We start from the raw sequence: 14,012 nt of genomic DNA on the forward strand, positions 1-14,012 counted from the left end.
CCTGTCCTCAAATGTACTATGATGACACGAATAGTTAATGCAGCACATAAGCGTATCATGAACGTAGTGATTCGCCTTGCTCCATCGATTTCAACAGAAGCTGTAGGATTACACATGTCAGGTCCTAAACAGAAACATACTGTCGTCTTTGGCGGGATGCCAGAAGCACTGATGTTGATAAGTTTTTTGTGTATTGTTGGTATGTCCTGTTAGATGATGAGCAGGGGAAAGGGTGCAGGGGGTGGTTTTTCTGATGAATTACTGTCCTGGAGAACTGTGTTGCTTAAATAAACTGCGTTCCATGGTTCTGAAGTTTTAGACTTTATAAGTTTATTTTAATCTTTTACAATTTTATTTCAGTTCGGGATGTTTATCTTCAGATGGCGATTTTTGTTATATTTTGGTGGAATTGCAAACTACTATTGAGATTTTGACCACAATTTTCATATAAAATTTAGAATTAGAGGTCCGTGAGTAAATTGTATTGGGAAACGTATCCATGTCTGATACCTGCAAGGAAGAGGAAGCGCAGGTGGGAGAACATCATCATACAGAGGAGGAATGGGAAACTGGTGGGTCGTATTCTTTCTGATCTTAACTACTATTGTGTTTGTCAGTCGAAATATTCAACTTCATAATCTTTAGATAATAAGGATTCTTCGAGTAACAAACAGACGACGACTCGAGACTTAGGGATACCGCAGCAGGCTTTACAAACATCTGCGGACAATAAGTTAGTGTTTTTACAGTGTCCATTATTGGTTGCCATGTTTCTTGTACTGGTGGATTTACGTGCTTCAAATCCTAACTTCTAATTCGAATGTTTTTACATGTTATAAAGCTTTCTTCTGATATGATATGCATGAGTTTCTTTAATATTCACAAAGTCCTTAATGATTCATTCTAACTCAAATATTTTTACATGTCGCTCGCTGTTTTCTTTTTCCGTTTACTGATAAGATTAAAATATTCGGACTGATCTAGTTTTTCTTATCATATCTCTAGTGTGCTATATCATTGATTCTCTCAGTTTCGGTTTTTTCAAGTTATACACAGTAATAAATTAGTGATTTTCTTTATTACTATTTATTTATCCGAGGACTTTTTCTGTATCACTTTTTATTATAATTTTGTCCTCATGAATATTTGGCTTGTATTTTTTTTTTCTCATCTTATATTCAATAATCAGTGAAAATTATTCTTAATTTGCGCCGCCATTCAGCGCTATAAAGGTTTATATAACATTAAATTCTATAAAAATTTGATTGATCACTCTTTCAGGAATATAAGTGGAGACGGGGATGGTTTTTTACTGAAAAAAATTATTGTTGACGACGAACGCCATTCAAAAGAAAGCGTTAGTATTGTTGAAGATGCAGTTATTGGTTTATCATATCAGGTGGGAATGCAGCTATTTGAGTGCTATAAATAAAAGCCCATGGAATTATAACAGTAATTATGAATAACAAAGTTTTGCTGGTTAAAAGATATTTCATTCCAGTGCTGTATTATTTTTTGATTTATATTTTGTGCTACATGAGTGATTCGAGCGGAACAACTGTGTTGTCCCAATCGTTATCAGTCGATAGGATGAATTAAAAATAAAAACTGAATAAATATGCTCGACATGAAATTGAACACTAGGGACATATTGTAATGTCGTTGTTGGTTTCGTATTCGTATTTATAAAAAGTTTTTTATTTTTATTGAAATTCTTATTAGTCCATTACAAATAACAGTCTATAGAAAGATGATTATCTAAAGCATACAAACAGGATCATAATTATGGAAGACGATCTGGAAATGCACAGAAAAATGATGGGGAAAATGGAGAGAAATTTCCTATCATTGGTGGACTTGCTTCTTATATCGGTATATATTTTTTTCCATACTTATCACGGATTTCTCAGGCAGCAGGCCTGTTAACACTGTGTAGTTGATTATGTTTCACTGATGACACTTCATTTAGGAAATGAAATCAGTAAAGTCCCTGCGGGTCATCACTTTCGTGATACAAACTTGGGACACTTTTCAAGGTAAAGCATTTTCATTATTTTTTCGAAGTCAGTAAATTAGATTTTAGTTTCATGTAGAGATCGTGCTTTGGATTAAAAGTTTTTTGAATAGATTTGTTCATTAATAATGAACCGTCCTTCCTTATTTGTATTGGTCTGATACTGATTAATATGAACTGTATCATTCATTTAGATCGCACAACAGTGGGACGCATTATCAAAAGATTTCGGGGATGGATTCACGTACATCTTGTAGAATCTATTCTGGTGGCATGGGTGGATGTCGAACGAGTCAAATGCGAAGGCAAATTTTTGCAAATGGAGAATATGAGAGATTCTTGTCTTTCCACTAATTTCATTTTTTAATTATTACTTTTTATTGTCCTTACATAATAAGTAAATTACTCCTTTAATTAACACAAAAAGTACAGATACTTTGATTCTATTTCTTTACTGTTGTCTCTCTTAGTGATTTGATTATTTCCATTAAGGTTACCAGCTTCTACTGGACAGATATTTCCCCGACAAACCTCGATCACTGCTACTCAGAATTACCGAATACATCGTCGAGGTAGGTTTTCGTTTTATGGATTGTTCAAAAACCTATATTCTTGGAATTAAAGTTTGCTAGAAAGTGTTTTGAAATAAATGTCGTTATTCGAACTTCTGAAGATATCTGTTAATTGTAATTAGGAGGCCAATAACATTTTTCATTTCAACTTTTTACTATCCCTGTGTATTTGATGTTTCGTGATCTTTATGACAGTATGGATATTTTAGTCGTAAAACAATGTTTGATAGATGACATGTTTTTATATGTTGTGCAAATTAAAATATTTTATATAATTTGAGTCGAAAATTGTCGCGTGCGGTATTTTTGAAGTTTAGGAGTAACTCAAATATCGGCTAATAGTCATAGTGATATATTGTTCCGCTCACGTCACTTTGTCGGTTCCGGTGGAACATTTGCAACATCAACATCGTCGAACAAAAGAGTTCTTCGACCAGCGTAAGTAGCTGGAATTGCATTCTTTTCGTTTTACAATTTTTTTTTTTTTTTTTTCAGTTTGGGGAATACTGATAATAAATTTCATAATTTAATCTTGCACAACATTCGAAAGTCAATAAACAACACTAGTCATATGTTCAGACATCCTCCAAATCCTGTGTTATCAACTTGCCATCAAAGCATACGTCAGATAATTCCTGCTAGTAAATCAGTTTCGGCAACAATGCCTGCTTATGCAATGGCAGTTAATGCAACAGGTGCAAATTCTGAAACACATGCCACGGACATGAGTGTCGGTTTGGCGCCGTTCCTCGTACCATCTCGACGGCCTCGTCCCGTTGTCCGAAACCGAGGTGATATTTTTAGCTAGAGAAATTAATTTTTATGGAAGCCGAATTATAATCGCATGAATATATTTTGAGCCTGGTTTTTTACTCGTCCAGAGGGTTAGTTTCTCTTGGAAATCAAAACGTTTTGTTCAGTTCGTTTGGTGCTATGTTAATACGATGTGCTTTTAAATCAATGTAAACACAGAATTTAAACGGATTTGTTATAGCGCGAGCATCACGTCAACCAGATAAAGGAACAGAGCTGTTAATACAAAAACTTGTTGCCAGTGATCAGCAGGTTAACTTGACACTGATATTTGGATTTCTTCCTGATATAGTATTAGTGTTTTATGTGAATTCTACTGACCGTAATAATGAATAGCGTATACTGACTAAAGTTATTCAGGTAGACAATGCTCTTCACGCTGAAAAGCAGCCGTCTAACGTTTTTACTGCTTCTGGACAACATCTTCCGAAAAATGTGATTCGTAGCAGTGGAATTGTCAAGCAGCAGTATATTATGGCAGAGCCTCTTGAACCTTGTCATGTCCCTCGTCTTCAGCATTCTGCTCAGCAGGTTGAATTTATACTTTATTTTTCGAGTTTTTTTTTTGCAAAATCCCTAAAAATCCTACAAATACAGGAAATTTTGTTGTATATAAAGTTTCATGAACTCCCGAAATCCTTCCATTGCTTTCAAAACTATTTTAAAAGTGTTCCATAATGAGTATTTTGCCTCCCAAGTGTGCTTTAGAGATGATGTTAGTTTTTATGCTCAGCTGTTTAGTAATTACTTAATGCGGGACTGAACTCTTACTGTTTGCAGCGTGCAGTTCCAAATGATTTGGCAATAAGTATGGTTGTGGATGAAAAATTATCACCAGAAAGTCTTCATAATTCAGCAGTTCATTGTAAAGAAGAAGAGCAGAAAGCATTTTCACAGGTAGTTGTACAATTAGCGTGTCAAACCTTCTAGTTTAACGACAACATATTATTGTGGGTGTAACATTTGTATATTCTGTTCTACTTATCTATGACAGTTGTAATCCTTTCTGCTTTATAATTCCTTATACATAAAGTCATAAGTTGTTTAAACGACGAATCTAAAAAATCCATTGTGTTGTCGAACTAAATTTCTTGTTTGGGAAGGGATTTCATAGTTTCACATTATAGATTAAATAAATTATTTTACTATGCTTTTTTCGAGTTAGTCTCCTGTATTATGTCTGTAAGCTTAGTTTTTCGGGGCTTTTCACTACAATTTAGATTGGAAAGGCTGACCTTTTTTCAGAGCCATCTTTCTAGTGATTCTCGTGAATCAGTTTATGTCAATAGCGATAGCAGAATGCATGATCTTCAACAAACCGCTCAAACTTCTACAGTCCTTTCTCATCGTTTGCAGCAAGACATCGGAAAATATGTTGAGGAGCATTATCGAAAGTCAGAGAAGGTTTTTTTTTTTCTTTTTTTTGGAATTGCATAAATTTCAGAAGCATTAGGTTGTTACATCTTTTTTCGTATAGGAATCATTCGTCGCTAATTCTCGTCATCTTTTTACTCGACAACTCGATGAGCTCCAAATACGACAGGTTTCGATTTTTTTTTTTTCACAAGATGATTTATTTGACTTTCGAAACTTGGATTATTTTATCATTTATAGTCCAGACTCTGTCATTCCGAAACCTCTGCATCCGACAGCTCCAAGAAAATGAAAGAAATGGATCGCTTCGGTCAGCAGTCTGTAATAAATGTTTCAGTAAGCAATCTCTCTAAAGGATTATAAAGATCTTTACGGCTATAAGATTACTGGATAAAATGATTTGAAATTTATATTTTCATTGGTTTAAAATCTTCTTTTTGCGGAACATAAGCGTTTTCATCCTTCAGGACGACTCGAGCTATCTTAATTGGGAAAATACATTGTTTGTGTTATCTACATTTATCAAAATTCACGATGTCGTTCTTCATTTAATTTCATTCTGCAATAGTTTTTCCTTATTTTTCTCATCTGTTCGTTGTAAAATGCAGGGTTTTACTTTCTATCGACAGAAATCAGTATCACCGGGACATGTCGCATTTAATCAAAATCATGGGTTTGATTCACAGCATTCAACATCGGTTGAGGTAGAGACCCCCGTGTTGCCGTCCAAAAACAGAACAGAAAGTGATGATATCCAAACAGCATCTGACGGTGAAGGTATTTAATTTTTTGAGTTATATTTCTTCAGCCTACATCGGTATACAGTGGATCATAGCACTTTGTCAGAATTTTATTTTTTGAACTAGAGGAACCAGCGATGTACGCATTGTGATAGGCTGTGAATCTGAAACCGTGATTTTTTGATTTAGTTTGTTTTTTCAGTTACTTTGAAAAGATTTGATCATGGAACTCCCTCAGTTGAAGATATCTTGAGTAGAGAAGGACCTGTATTTAACGAAGTATGTAATGAGGTTGTGGAGCAGCGTATTTCTGTTGCAACGCGTTCATCAATTAGCGGAGCTGAGGAGGAGACGAGTGTGAATGGTGTGGTTAAACTGATTGCTTTATACACTTGATGAATTTTTTATAGTTATGAAGTCTAAATATTAATAATGTAAACTCTTCGGTTAGATGTTGTGTTTCGTTTACTGATTTTACAGATTATGTTGATGAAAAAGAAACAGAAGATGAAGGTTTTCGAACCACCATAGTAACTACGGGTGTAGATTCATCATCAAACAGCAACAGTGAAGACGACTGGGAAGAGGAATACACTACACGTTGTTACTGTGGTTTGAATCATAACGATGAATTCATGATACAGTGTGATGTGTGCAAGTAACTTTTATAAAAAATCTGCTTTGATTATCTGTGATTTCGAAAACGAAGTTTTTCAAATTATATTTTTAACAAATTTCTCCTATTTCTGAAAAAAATCTATGATTATATACGTATAACGAATGATAGATTGCTAGTCTAATCTGGGAAGTAAGGCATTACAAAAACTTGATGTTTCAGTGTATGGCAACACGGCAAATGTGTGGGTATTGATCGACGTCGAGTACCAGATACTTATCAGTGTGAAGAATGCAATCCACGTTTGTTGAAACTTAGCAAAACTCAGGCACGGGAGATGCAGTTAAAAATACTTGCTCGATATCGCAAAGAAAAGGAAAAAAAACGTCGTCAAAGAGCTAAAGGGCGCTTTAAAAAGAGAATTCAGGAAAAATCTGTGGGTTTGGGATGCATTATTAGTTAAAACTAATGAAGTTATAATTTATAACACAATTGTAGTTACTTGTCCAAGTGCATATAAGGTTGAACGGAATGTTGGAAGTTATGGGTCTAAAATATAAAATGAACTAAGGTTTTGGTTAGGCTAAGGTTTGTGAAGTATAACTCGGTTTATAAAAATTTGTATCATCCATAGGATTCTTAGGAAGGAACGAAGATAAGACAAGTAAAAAAGAATTCATCGAAAGATTATATCGAATGTTTCAAATATGAATATACGAGATCTGTCATGGCATTTTCACGCAGACACGAAGATACGGTAGAACTTATCATTTTCTCAGTTGGTATATTTCTATTTTTAAAGTAGTCTTAACATCTTTGTTTCGTGAAATTTGGTTGAATATTTTTGTTGAAATGAGTCATTGTGAATGAAGAGCTTCAGGGTGATCCTGCATTACTGGAAGCGTTGCGAAATGGTGAGGGTGTAAGTGTTATGTATGTCACACAGTGGTCTATGGGATTGGTTTCGACACGGCTATACCATGCTGATGAGCCGGTAATATATATTTGCGGGCGTGTATCGCTTCCCTGTGAATGTCATGGTCGAGAAGAGCCGGGAGTAGTCATACCTTTTGTCACTTTGTATAGGTTAGATTATTCTGTCTTGTACAGTCGTATTTAAAATTATCGTCTTATTGATAATTTGTATGTTCGATGATGAGGTCACGAAAGGTAGGTCAGTTACTAGTCTGATATAGTTTCCGATAGAAATGTCAGTGAGCTGAACGAGAATTAGAAATGATACAAATGTAGTTTTTTGGTTTTTTTTCTTTTTCTTTTTCCAATATATGTGTAGTAGCTGGTTAAATCTGAAAATTTTACGCATTATCCACTTTTAGTCACCTAGTAGTTGAGGAAAGCAAAGATCCTATACCCATTTGTATTGACGCTCGTCGCTTCGGTTCGAAAGCTCGGTTTGCTCGTGCATCTTGCCGACCAAATATCAAAATGCAACATTTCTTTTTGAACGGCAAATTGCATATTATCGGTATTGCTGTTGGGAATATCGAACGTGGTGAAGAGGTTGTCACTTATGATCTTTAGTTATGAACCTTTGATTTCATTTTCAAGTAGTTTTTACTTTTTTCATGGGATAAAGTGATGTGCTTCTATTTTGCATAAATTTTTTTACATAAACTGTGGAGTGGAAATACTTTGGACAAAGAAAATCGGATCTTGAATTATTTCGGGTGACATTTACGTTGATACGTGTTGGCTATTATATTTGGTTTGGTTTAGATTACTGTTCCATTTGATGACGATTACTATTTGTCAAAGACGAAGCTAATTTGCGCTTGTTCAGCAGACGACGAGCATGATGGCAATGTGGATTGCTTAGTCCGCAACTTTAATCGAATGCTTAAACAAAAACAAAATTCAATTAGCGATAAGGTTGGTGCATTAAGTAACAGAAGAGATATTTAAAAATGTTCGTTGTTTGCCCTTTCAGAGCTATAGGCTATATCGTTTAAAAATCAGGCGCTTCACAAAGTGCTTCAGTGTTTCACTACAGTGTTGTTTAATCACTTTAATTTCAATTTAATTACGCCAGTGCTGCTTATCAACAAGAATTTTTGGTTCCTTTGTCACTGATTTTTCTTGGTCATTATATTCGATTTATTGCTGTGCAGTTCTAAACTTGTTTTATAAGCTATGAATAATGCTCGCAAAATCTGGCACTTTAGTTTCTGACTATTGTTTTATTCGTGATTAATCGGATGCGCATGAAATTGAATTCTGCAGGCTTTAAACACAACTTCGAATCCAATGATAAATTTTGATACTACCTCAGAAGATCATACCGAAAAGCAATATATGGATGTAGAAGTCGGAAAAGTTCGGGCATTTATGAAGTCTAGAAATACTACAAGTGGATCTCGATATTCTTCTGTAACATTTTCATCCAGAGTGACTGCATCTGATTATATTGGTGAAGTTAATACAATGGTCGAAACAGCAACGGCTGTAACACCTACTACAGAAGATGAGAATACAATTAATAAGGATGTATTACCAGAGAGCTCTGTAGAAATGTGCGTCCTTTGCTAATGAGCTTTTTAAAAACATTATTTCATAAGTTGCTGGAAGATGCTATGTGAATGATTCATATATCAGAAATGTAGACTTAATATGAGTCTGTTTGTTGAATGACGGATAATTATGAGAACCAATTATACTGATTTTCTTTACAGACAGCTCCATACTCGAACTACTGTAAATGGTTCTTCACGAAAAGCTCGAAAAAAGCGACCAAAGATATCCAGCACTACATTATACAGGAGAAAAGGTGGCATCAAATTACGCTGTCGTGGAGCAGCTAATTATAGAACTATGGAAATACGACAAGATGCATACACAAATGAGTGCGAAAATTCTGTTATTATACCGGAAACGGTTTTGTTCCATTATAAAATTTGTTGTTAATTTACTAAGCAAAATTATTTTACAGTCATAAATTGATTTTTGAATGCAAATTCATTTTGTTAAATTTAACTTATTGATTTTTTTTTTTAATGAAAGTTTTTATTCCAGTGAAAGTATTGGTGTCAGCAAGGGCATGGCGAATGTCGACAACTCACTAAAAAAAGAAACTTGCTTATTTAGTGACAAAACGAGTTTGAAAGTAGAGGTATTTCTCTTATTTTGATTGTACAATCTTGTTAAGAATGTTTGAAGTTCCTTAAAGACAATTGATGCAATTATTTTCCAGGAACAGTATAAGGAAAAGCGGCAAGTTGGGTCAAGTAAAGAGTGCGAAGGACAGTTCATGGAATCGGGTAAATTTATCACGGAAAAATTGCGAGCACATGCAGATGCTAATGAAGGGATTGAAAATGTGCAAAAATCAAGTGCAGTAGAGGCAGGACCGGTTGTTGCGAAGAATGTTGGGAGACCCAGAAAGAAACGGAGATCTATTAGTGCAAGAGTTGCTAATGTAGTTAATTGGGCAGGGGAAACTGATGGAAATGAAGACTTACTTACTTTGGATAGTTCAGCAATAAAGATGCATAGTAAAAGAAGCGATTTGCTGGAGGAAATTGAAGCTGTAAATTATATGCTTCCCGAGGAGCGCAATAAAGCGATGGCAAGTTTTTATGGCTTGTGTCATATGAATGTCTTTAAAGTGATGATATAGTTTGTGGTTTATGTACGCTGTTGATTCTTTAGTGTGTTGAACTTGTTCAAAAGTTTTCGCCTTATTTCTTTAATTATTCCAGTCTCGAGAAGAACGCAAAGTATTACAAGAGCTTGCGCTGTTTGAACGTATGCAGCAGCGTGAGGCAAGGCGTCAGCAACATGTAGTCTCTGCACGCGGATCTGGAAATACCGGAGGCACGCGCTGTCGTGCCTCATCCGCTAATAACCCATTGCTGGATTTTGCAAAAGTTGCGAAGGTTACGGATAGTGCAAATGATGGGAGCAACTCAAGAAGCAGACAGCGGTACCAGTGAGTTTTGTATGAAATTGGTGCTTGTATTATTCAGTGTCCAAAGTGGTTGTTTGATTGGAAAGATTATTTAGGAGTAGCACAAAAAAGGCTAAAAATGCTAAAGGCCGACGTCGTGTAGCAAGCTCTGAATGCTCTTCAACGGCAGCGCTGAAACGAATTCGTACGATGAGCGAAGGTGCAAAATGGCGAGAGAAGTCTGAAGCAGAGCAAGGTTTGTTTACTCCATTATTTAATCCGATATTATGTGTTGACCAGAATTACATACTAATAGCTCTATTGACTTACACTGTTGTAGTTAAGCTGCCAACTCCTGATGAGATAAAACCGTTAATTTTGCAGTTATTATTGGCGTGTTTTTAACAGCTATTAAGAAAAATGATCGTCGTATGTCTCGCATATGGCACTTTTTCTTATTGATTTGTTTTTATATGCCGTGTTTCACTTCAGGTTTAAACAATGATTTGGTTAGAAAGGCAATCTCTTTTTCCCCTCGTGCTCAAAGCTTCATCACTGAACTAAACTCAGAATCCAAAATGAACGAAAGCGTGGAAGGTATGAAAATATGCTCATGTTAGACTTTTTTTTTTCTTTATATTTTTAATCATAAGAAATCTTAAGAGCTTGTTTTTACCAGTTTTCTCCTTTGTCAACTAGTTTATATGATGCGAGCAATGTTTTTAAAATTTGTCATATGAATTTCAGAAGACCGTATTTCCAATGACTGCAATATATAGTAGGTTCATTTAAAAGAAAAGAAAAGTTTTCTTGCTGTTTTAAATTTTATTTTTGCTACTTTAGTGGAAATTAGAGCATCGAAGCAAGGGATAAGCTTTTGCTTAGCATGAGACATACAAATTGGCTTTTGCAAGTTTAGAATCACATGAGAATGTCTTGCATTTCAAACACAGATGTGATTGGAATGGTAGAAAGGCGAGAATTGGATGTGTCCACTAATAATACCACTGTGAGTTGCAAAAGTTCTTTGCTATGTGCAAAGCGAGAAATTCAAAACACAGATCCCATTGAGGACAGCGGCATGGCTACTTGCTTTACCAATGAGAAGCATATAAAATACGAGGTCAGCGTTTTGTTATAACTTCACTCCTTTTTTTAAAATTTCATAAGGAATGATTTTTTAGGTAGAGCCACTGCCGAAAAGAAGACGTGAAAGTCATGGTATAAATAACAAAAGTGATTCAGATGTGCCAGGAAAAGAATTATACGGCTCAAAGCTCGACTGTACTGATTCGTCGTTTGCTCTTAAACAAGGCAAATTATTTGTGTACTTCAATTTACAAAAATTGGTTCCCGCATTTCATTGGTTACCACGGTAGCAGGTTTAGCATTGCAATTGTTTGGTGGAATTATGAGTCTTAGCATAATTCTATTTTTGTTTTTTTCTTTATTTTGAAGATATCTGTTCGATTTATTACAGAACAAATTCGTGCTTTGTTCCGTAAGATGGTTGAAATTGAGGCCACTTGTAAACCATCGGATTTTTCGTTGGATTTCCAAAAGTTGAAGGCAGTTCAGCTCCCTTTAACTTCTTTGCATTCTGAATGTGGCAAAAATCAAATGAAGGTTGCTGAAGCTCCTAAGAAAAAGATGTCACTGGATGAATATAAAAGAAGGAAGAGCTCAAAAACTACTGCCGATTCAGAGAAGTAAATTCTTTTACAGTAAGAAATAATAAACTTTGAACGGTTAACAACTATTAGTTATAGCGATTGTTTTTCAAAGAAATAAGTTTTTCAGTTGTCTTTGTATGTGTACGAATCACTCTTTACTACTTTCACCGACTGTGTTTGTGCATTTTTTTGTTTTATTTTTAAATGCTGGGAAGTATAAATTGTCTTCTATTAGACATGATATCTCTGTCATTACCTCCTATACGCCCAACCTTGCGCTCTTGTATGTTCAGTGTTTCTCAAGACCTGGGTATTTTTTTTTTCTGTTAGCTTTTTTTCCACAGATTGAACTTTACATATCGATGTTGTAGTGAGATGTTAAAGGGTTTTCCGTGCACATAAGTTAATGCAAATAATTCTACAGAACACCTGCAATTGCTATCGAAAAGACAACAGAAGACAATGAGTATAAACAGATGCCATTATCCCGTTCTTTCATTCCATTAATGACTGCTAGTGGTATTGGAAAACGCACTTCACTTCGTCTTGGTGCTCTTCCTGATCCTGTACAGTTACGCGCAACTCCAACGCTTTCAATTGATGACCTGAAACGTCGCATTTATCGACGAACGACATCTTCAAATACAGTAACCTCTAATCCTGATGGTTTGTCACTTTCTTCCTTAGTGCGGAAGAATGCTTCGCATACCTCACCAGGACAGTGCTTTGAGGTGAGTAATACTTTAGAATAAGGCATCCTGCATTCGAAATTAATACAGAAAAATGGCATTTGTACTCTGTGAATTGAATAATACTTTGTCTTATTAACTATTCAACACATTCTGTCTACTTTTTCTATATTTTTCTTTAACTGTTATTTCAGTTAAAATGGGTCATCGCTCATCGTTAAAGGATGTGGAATTTTGTTTTGAAAAATTCACTTATTCCTGAAAATGTCATTTTTTAGACAAACTGGGAATTCAGAGTCTAAATCTGTTCGTGAAGGCATGAAAGAAAATTACTGGATTCCCGTTTTCTGGAGATTTTTTGCAGTTTCCCAGACTCGTTTAAACTGACTGCATCTGACATTTTTTTTGTGTTTATAAAACCGTTGCTTATTGACCTTGCTTTGATACATCTGGAGTTGCTGTCTTACTGATATAGAAACTGTTTGTTTTTCGTGTTATCATCGTCTTTGTTCTTTTTACTACTAGACCTTGATTTTTCTACAACTTCTTCCTCTACTTCTATGCTTTAACGGTAGTCAAAACATGGAATGCTTTATTTTAAAAATTTGCATTAAGTGTTATGGCAAAAAATATCTCTTTCTAGCAATTCCGAGCACTCTGGTACAGCCCCATATCACTTTTCATTAAGTAATTTGAATTCCAAGATGCTCACACATTTATTTATATATTTTATAATATGCTGGACTCATTTTTCATAATATTTTGTCAAAATCCGTCCACTTTCGTTCTGAAGATGGGCGGATTTTGACGTTTTAATTTATGAAAATTCCAGGAAGGACCAGTTTCATTTGCATCCTCGTTTTCATCAACATGGCGAAGAGAACTGCCGTCAACCGTGGCTTCCAATAAAGACAAGAGACTCCCACTCGAAGAGCGATTACGCCTAGTATTGGGCTGTGGTGAAAGGTACGCTGGTAAGTACAGTTCATCTGTATCTCCACCAGCTGCTCCTCCACCACCTCCACCGCCTCCTCCTCCTCTTCCTATCAAGAATTCAGGTCAGTGCTAAATTGAAGAGTTGCGCGCTTGTAAAAGATTCATTTAATTGTATCATAACGTGTTTGATGTTTTTCTTTTTTCGTTTCTCATCGTACGCCTGTGTTTTCCAGAGATACCAAGATTGAGATGCGACCTCTCTGCTGATGTTCATTCAGATATTCCTCTACCGCCACCACCACCGACGCCTACTCCATCTTGCAGTCAACCTGATCAATGTTCATGTGAAGTGCATGCTTTTGGACCCCGTAGAGGCTGAAATTTATAACAGCTGTAAGTCATCCGTGTTAGGGTAACGTTTGTGATTATAGGCAGCTTCTGTTTACAATCAGATTCTAGGTATTTAATTGTTGATTTGGAAACTGTCATATATGAATCTTCCTTTTTTCAGCAATTTGATGTGGTATCACCGGGTTATCAACTGTGTTTTTTGAATATACGCTCACATATATAGTTTCTACCTCGTCGACACAATTGGTATACTTGTTCTGTTTTTCCGGTTTATGTAATCATTGATATCAAAGTGCTAACAGTTTCATTGTTCGAAATGGATAATTCGTT

General features: G+C 35.4%; 1 protein-coding gene across 1 annotated transcript; it reads left to right on the forward strand.

Annotated features, from left to right (window-relative positions):
* Window positions 1-499: 499 nt before the first annotated feature.
* On the forward strand, window positions 500-13,710 carry Bm3397 (Uncharacterized protein; the record flags this gene model as incomplete). Its single annotated transcript, XM_043073964.1, has 36 exons — window positions 500-572; window positions 646-733; window positions 1,282-1,399; window positions 1,776-1,872; window positions 1,970-2,036; window positions 2,209-2,319; window positions 2,507-2,586; window positions 2,904-3,024; window positions 3,166-3,377; window positions 3,581-3,651; window positions 3,760-3,930; window positions 4,180-4,296; window positions 4,645-4,803; window positions 4,877-4,942; window positions 5,014-5,109; window positions 5,382-5,550; window positions 5,716-5,877; window positions 5,994-6,171; window positions 6,352-6,565; window positions 6,773-6,886; window positions 7,010-7,215; window positions 7,467-7,650; window positions 7,867-8,019; window positions 8,371-8,660; window positions 8,820-8,990; window positions 9,160-9,256; window positions 9,338-9,712; window positions 9,846-10,075; window positions 10,150-10,289; window positions 10,526-10,630; window positions 10,987-11,156; window positions 11,218-11,347; window positions 11,514-11,742; window positions 12,131-12,437; window positions 13,228-13,453; window positions 13,565-13,710. 36 exons carry the CDS (start codon window positions 500-502, stop codon window positions 13,708-13,710), a joined length of 5,643 nt encoding a protein of 1,880 aa, XP_042929898.1.
* Between the last annotated feature and the right edge of the window lie 302 nt (window positions 13,711-14,012).

This window comes from Brugia malayi, assembly GCF_000002995.4.
Source record: "Brugia malayi strain FR3 genome assembly, contig: Bm_v4_ChrX_scaffold_001, whole genome shotgun sequence".
NCBI classification, from domain to species: domain Eukaryota; kingdom Metazoa; phylum Nematoda; class Chromadorea; order Rhabditida; family Onchocercidae; genus Brugia; species Brugia malayi.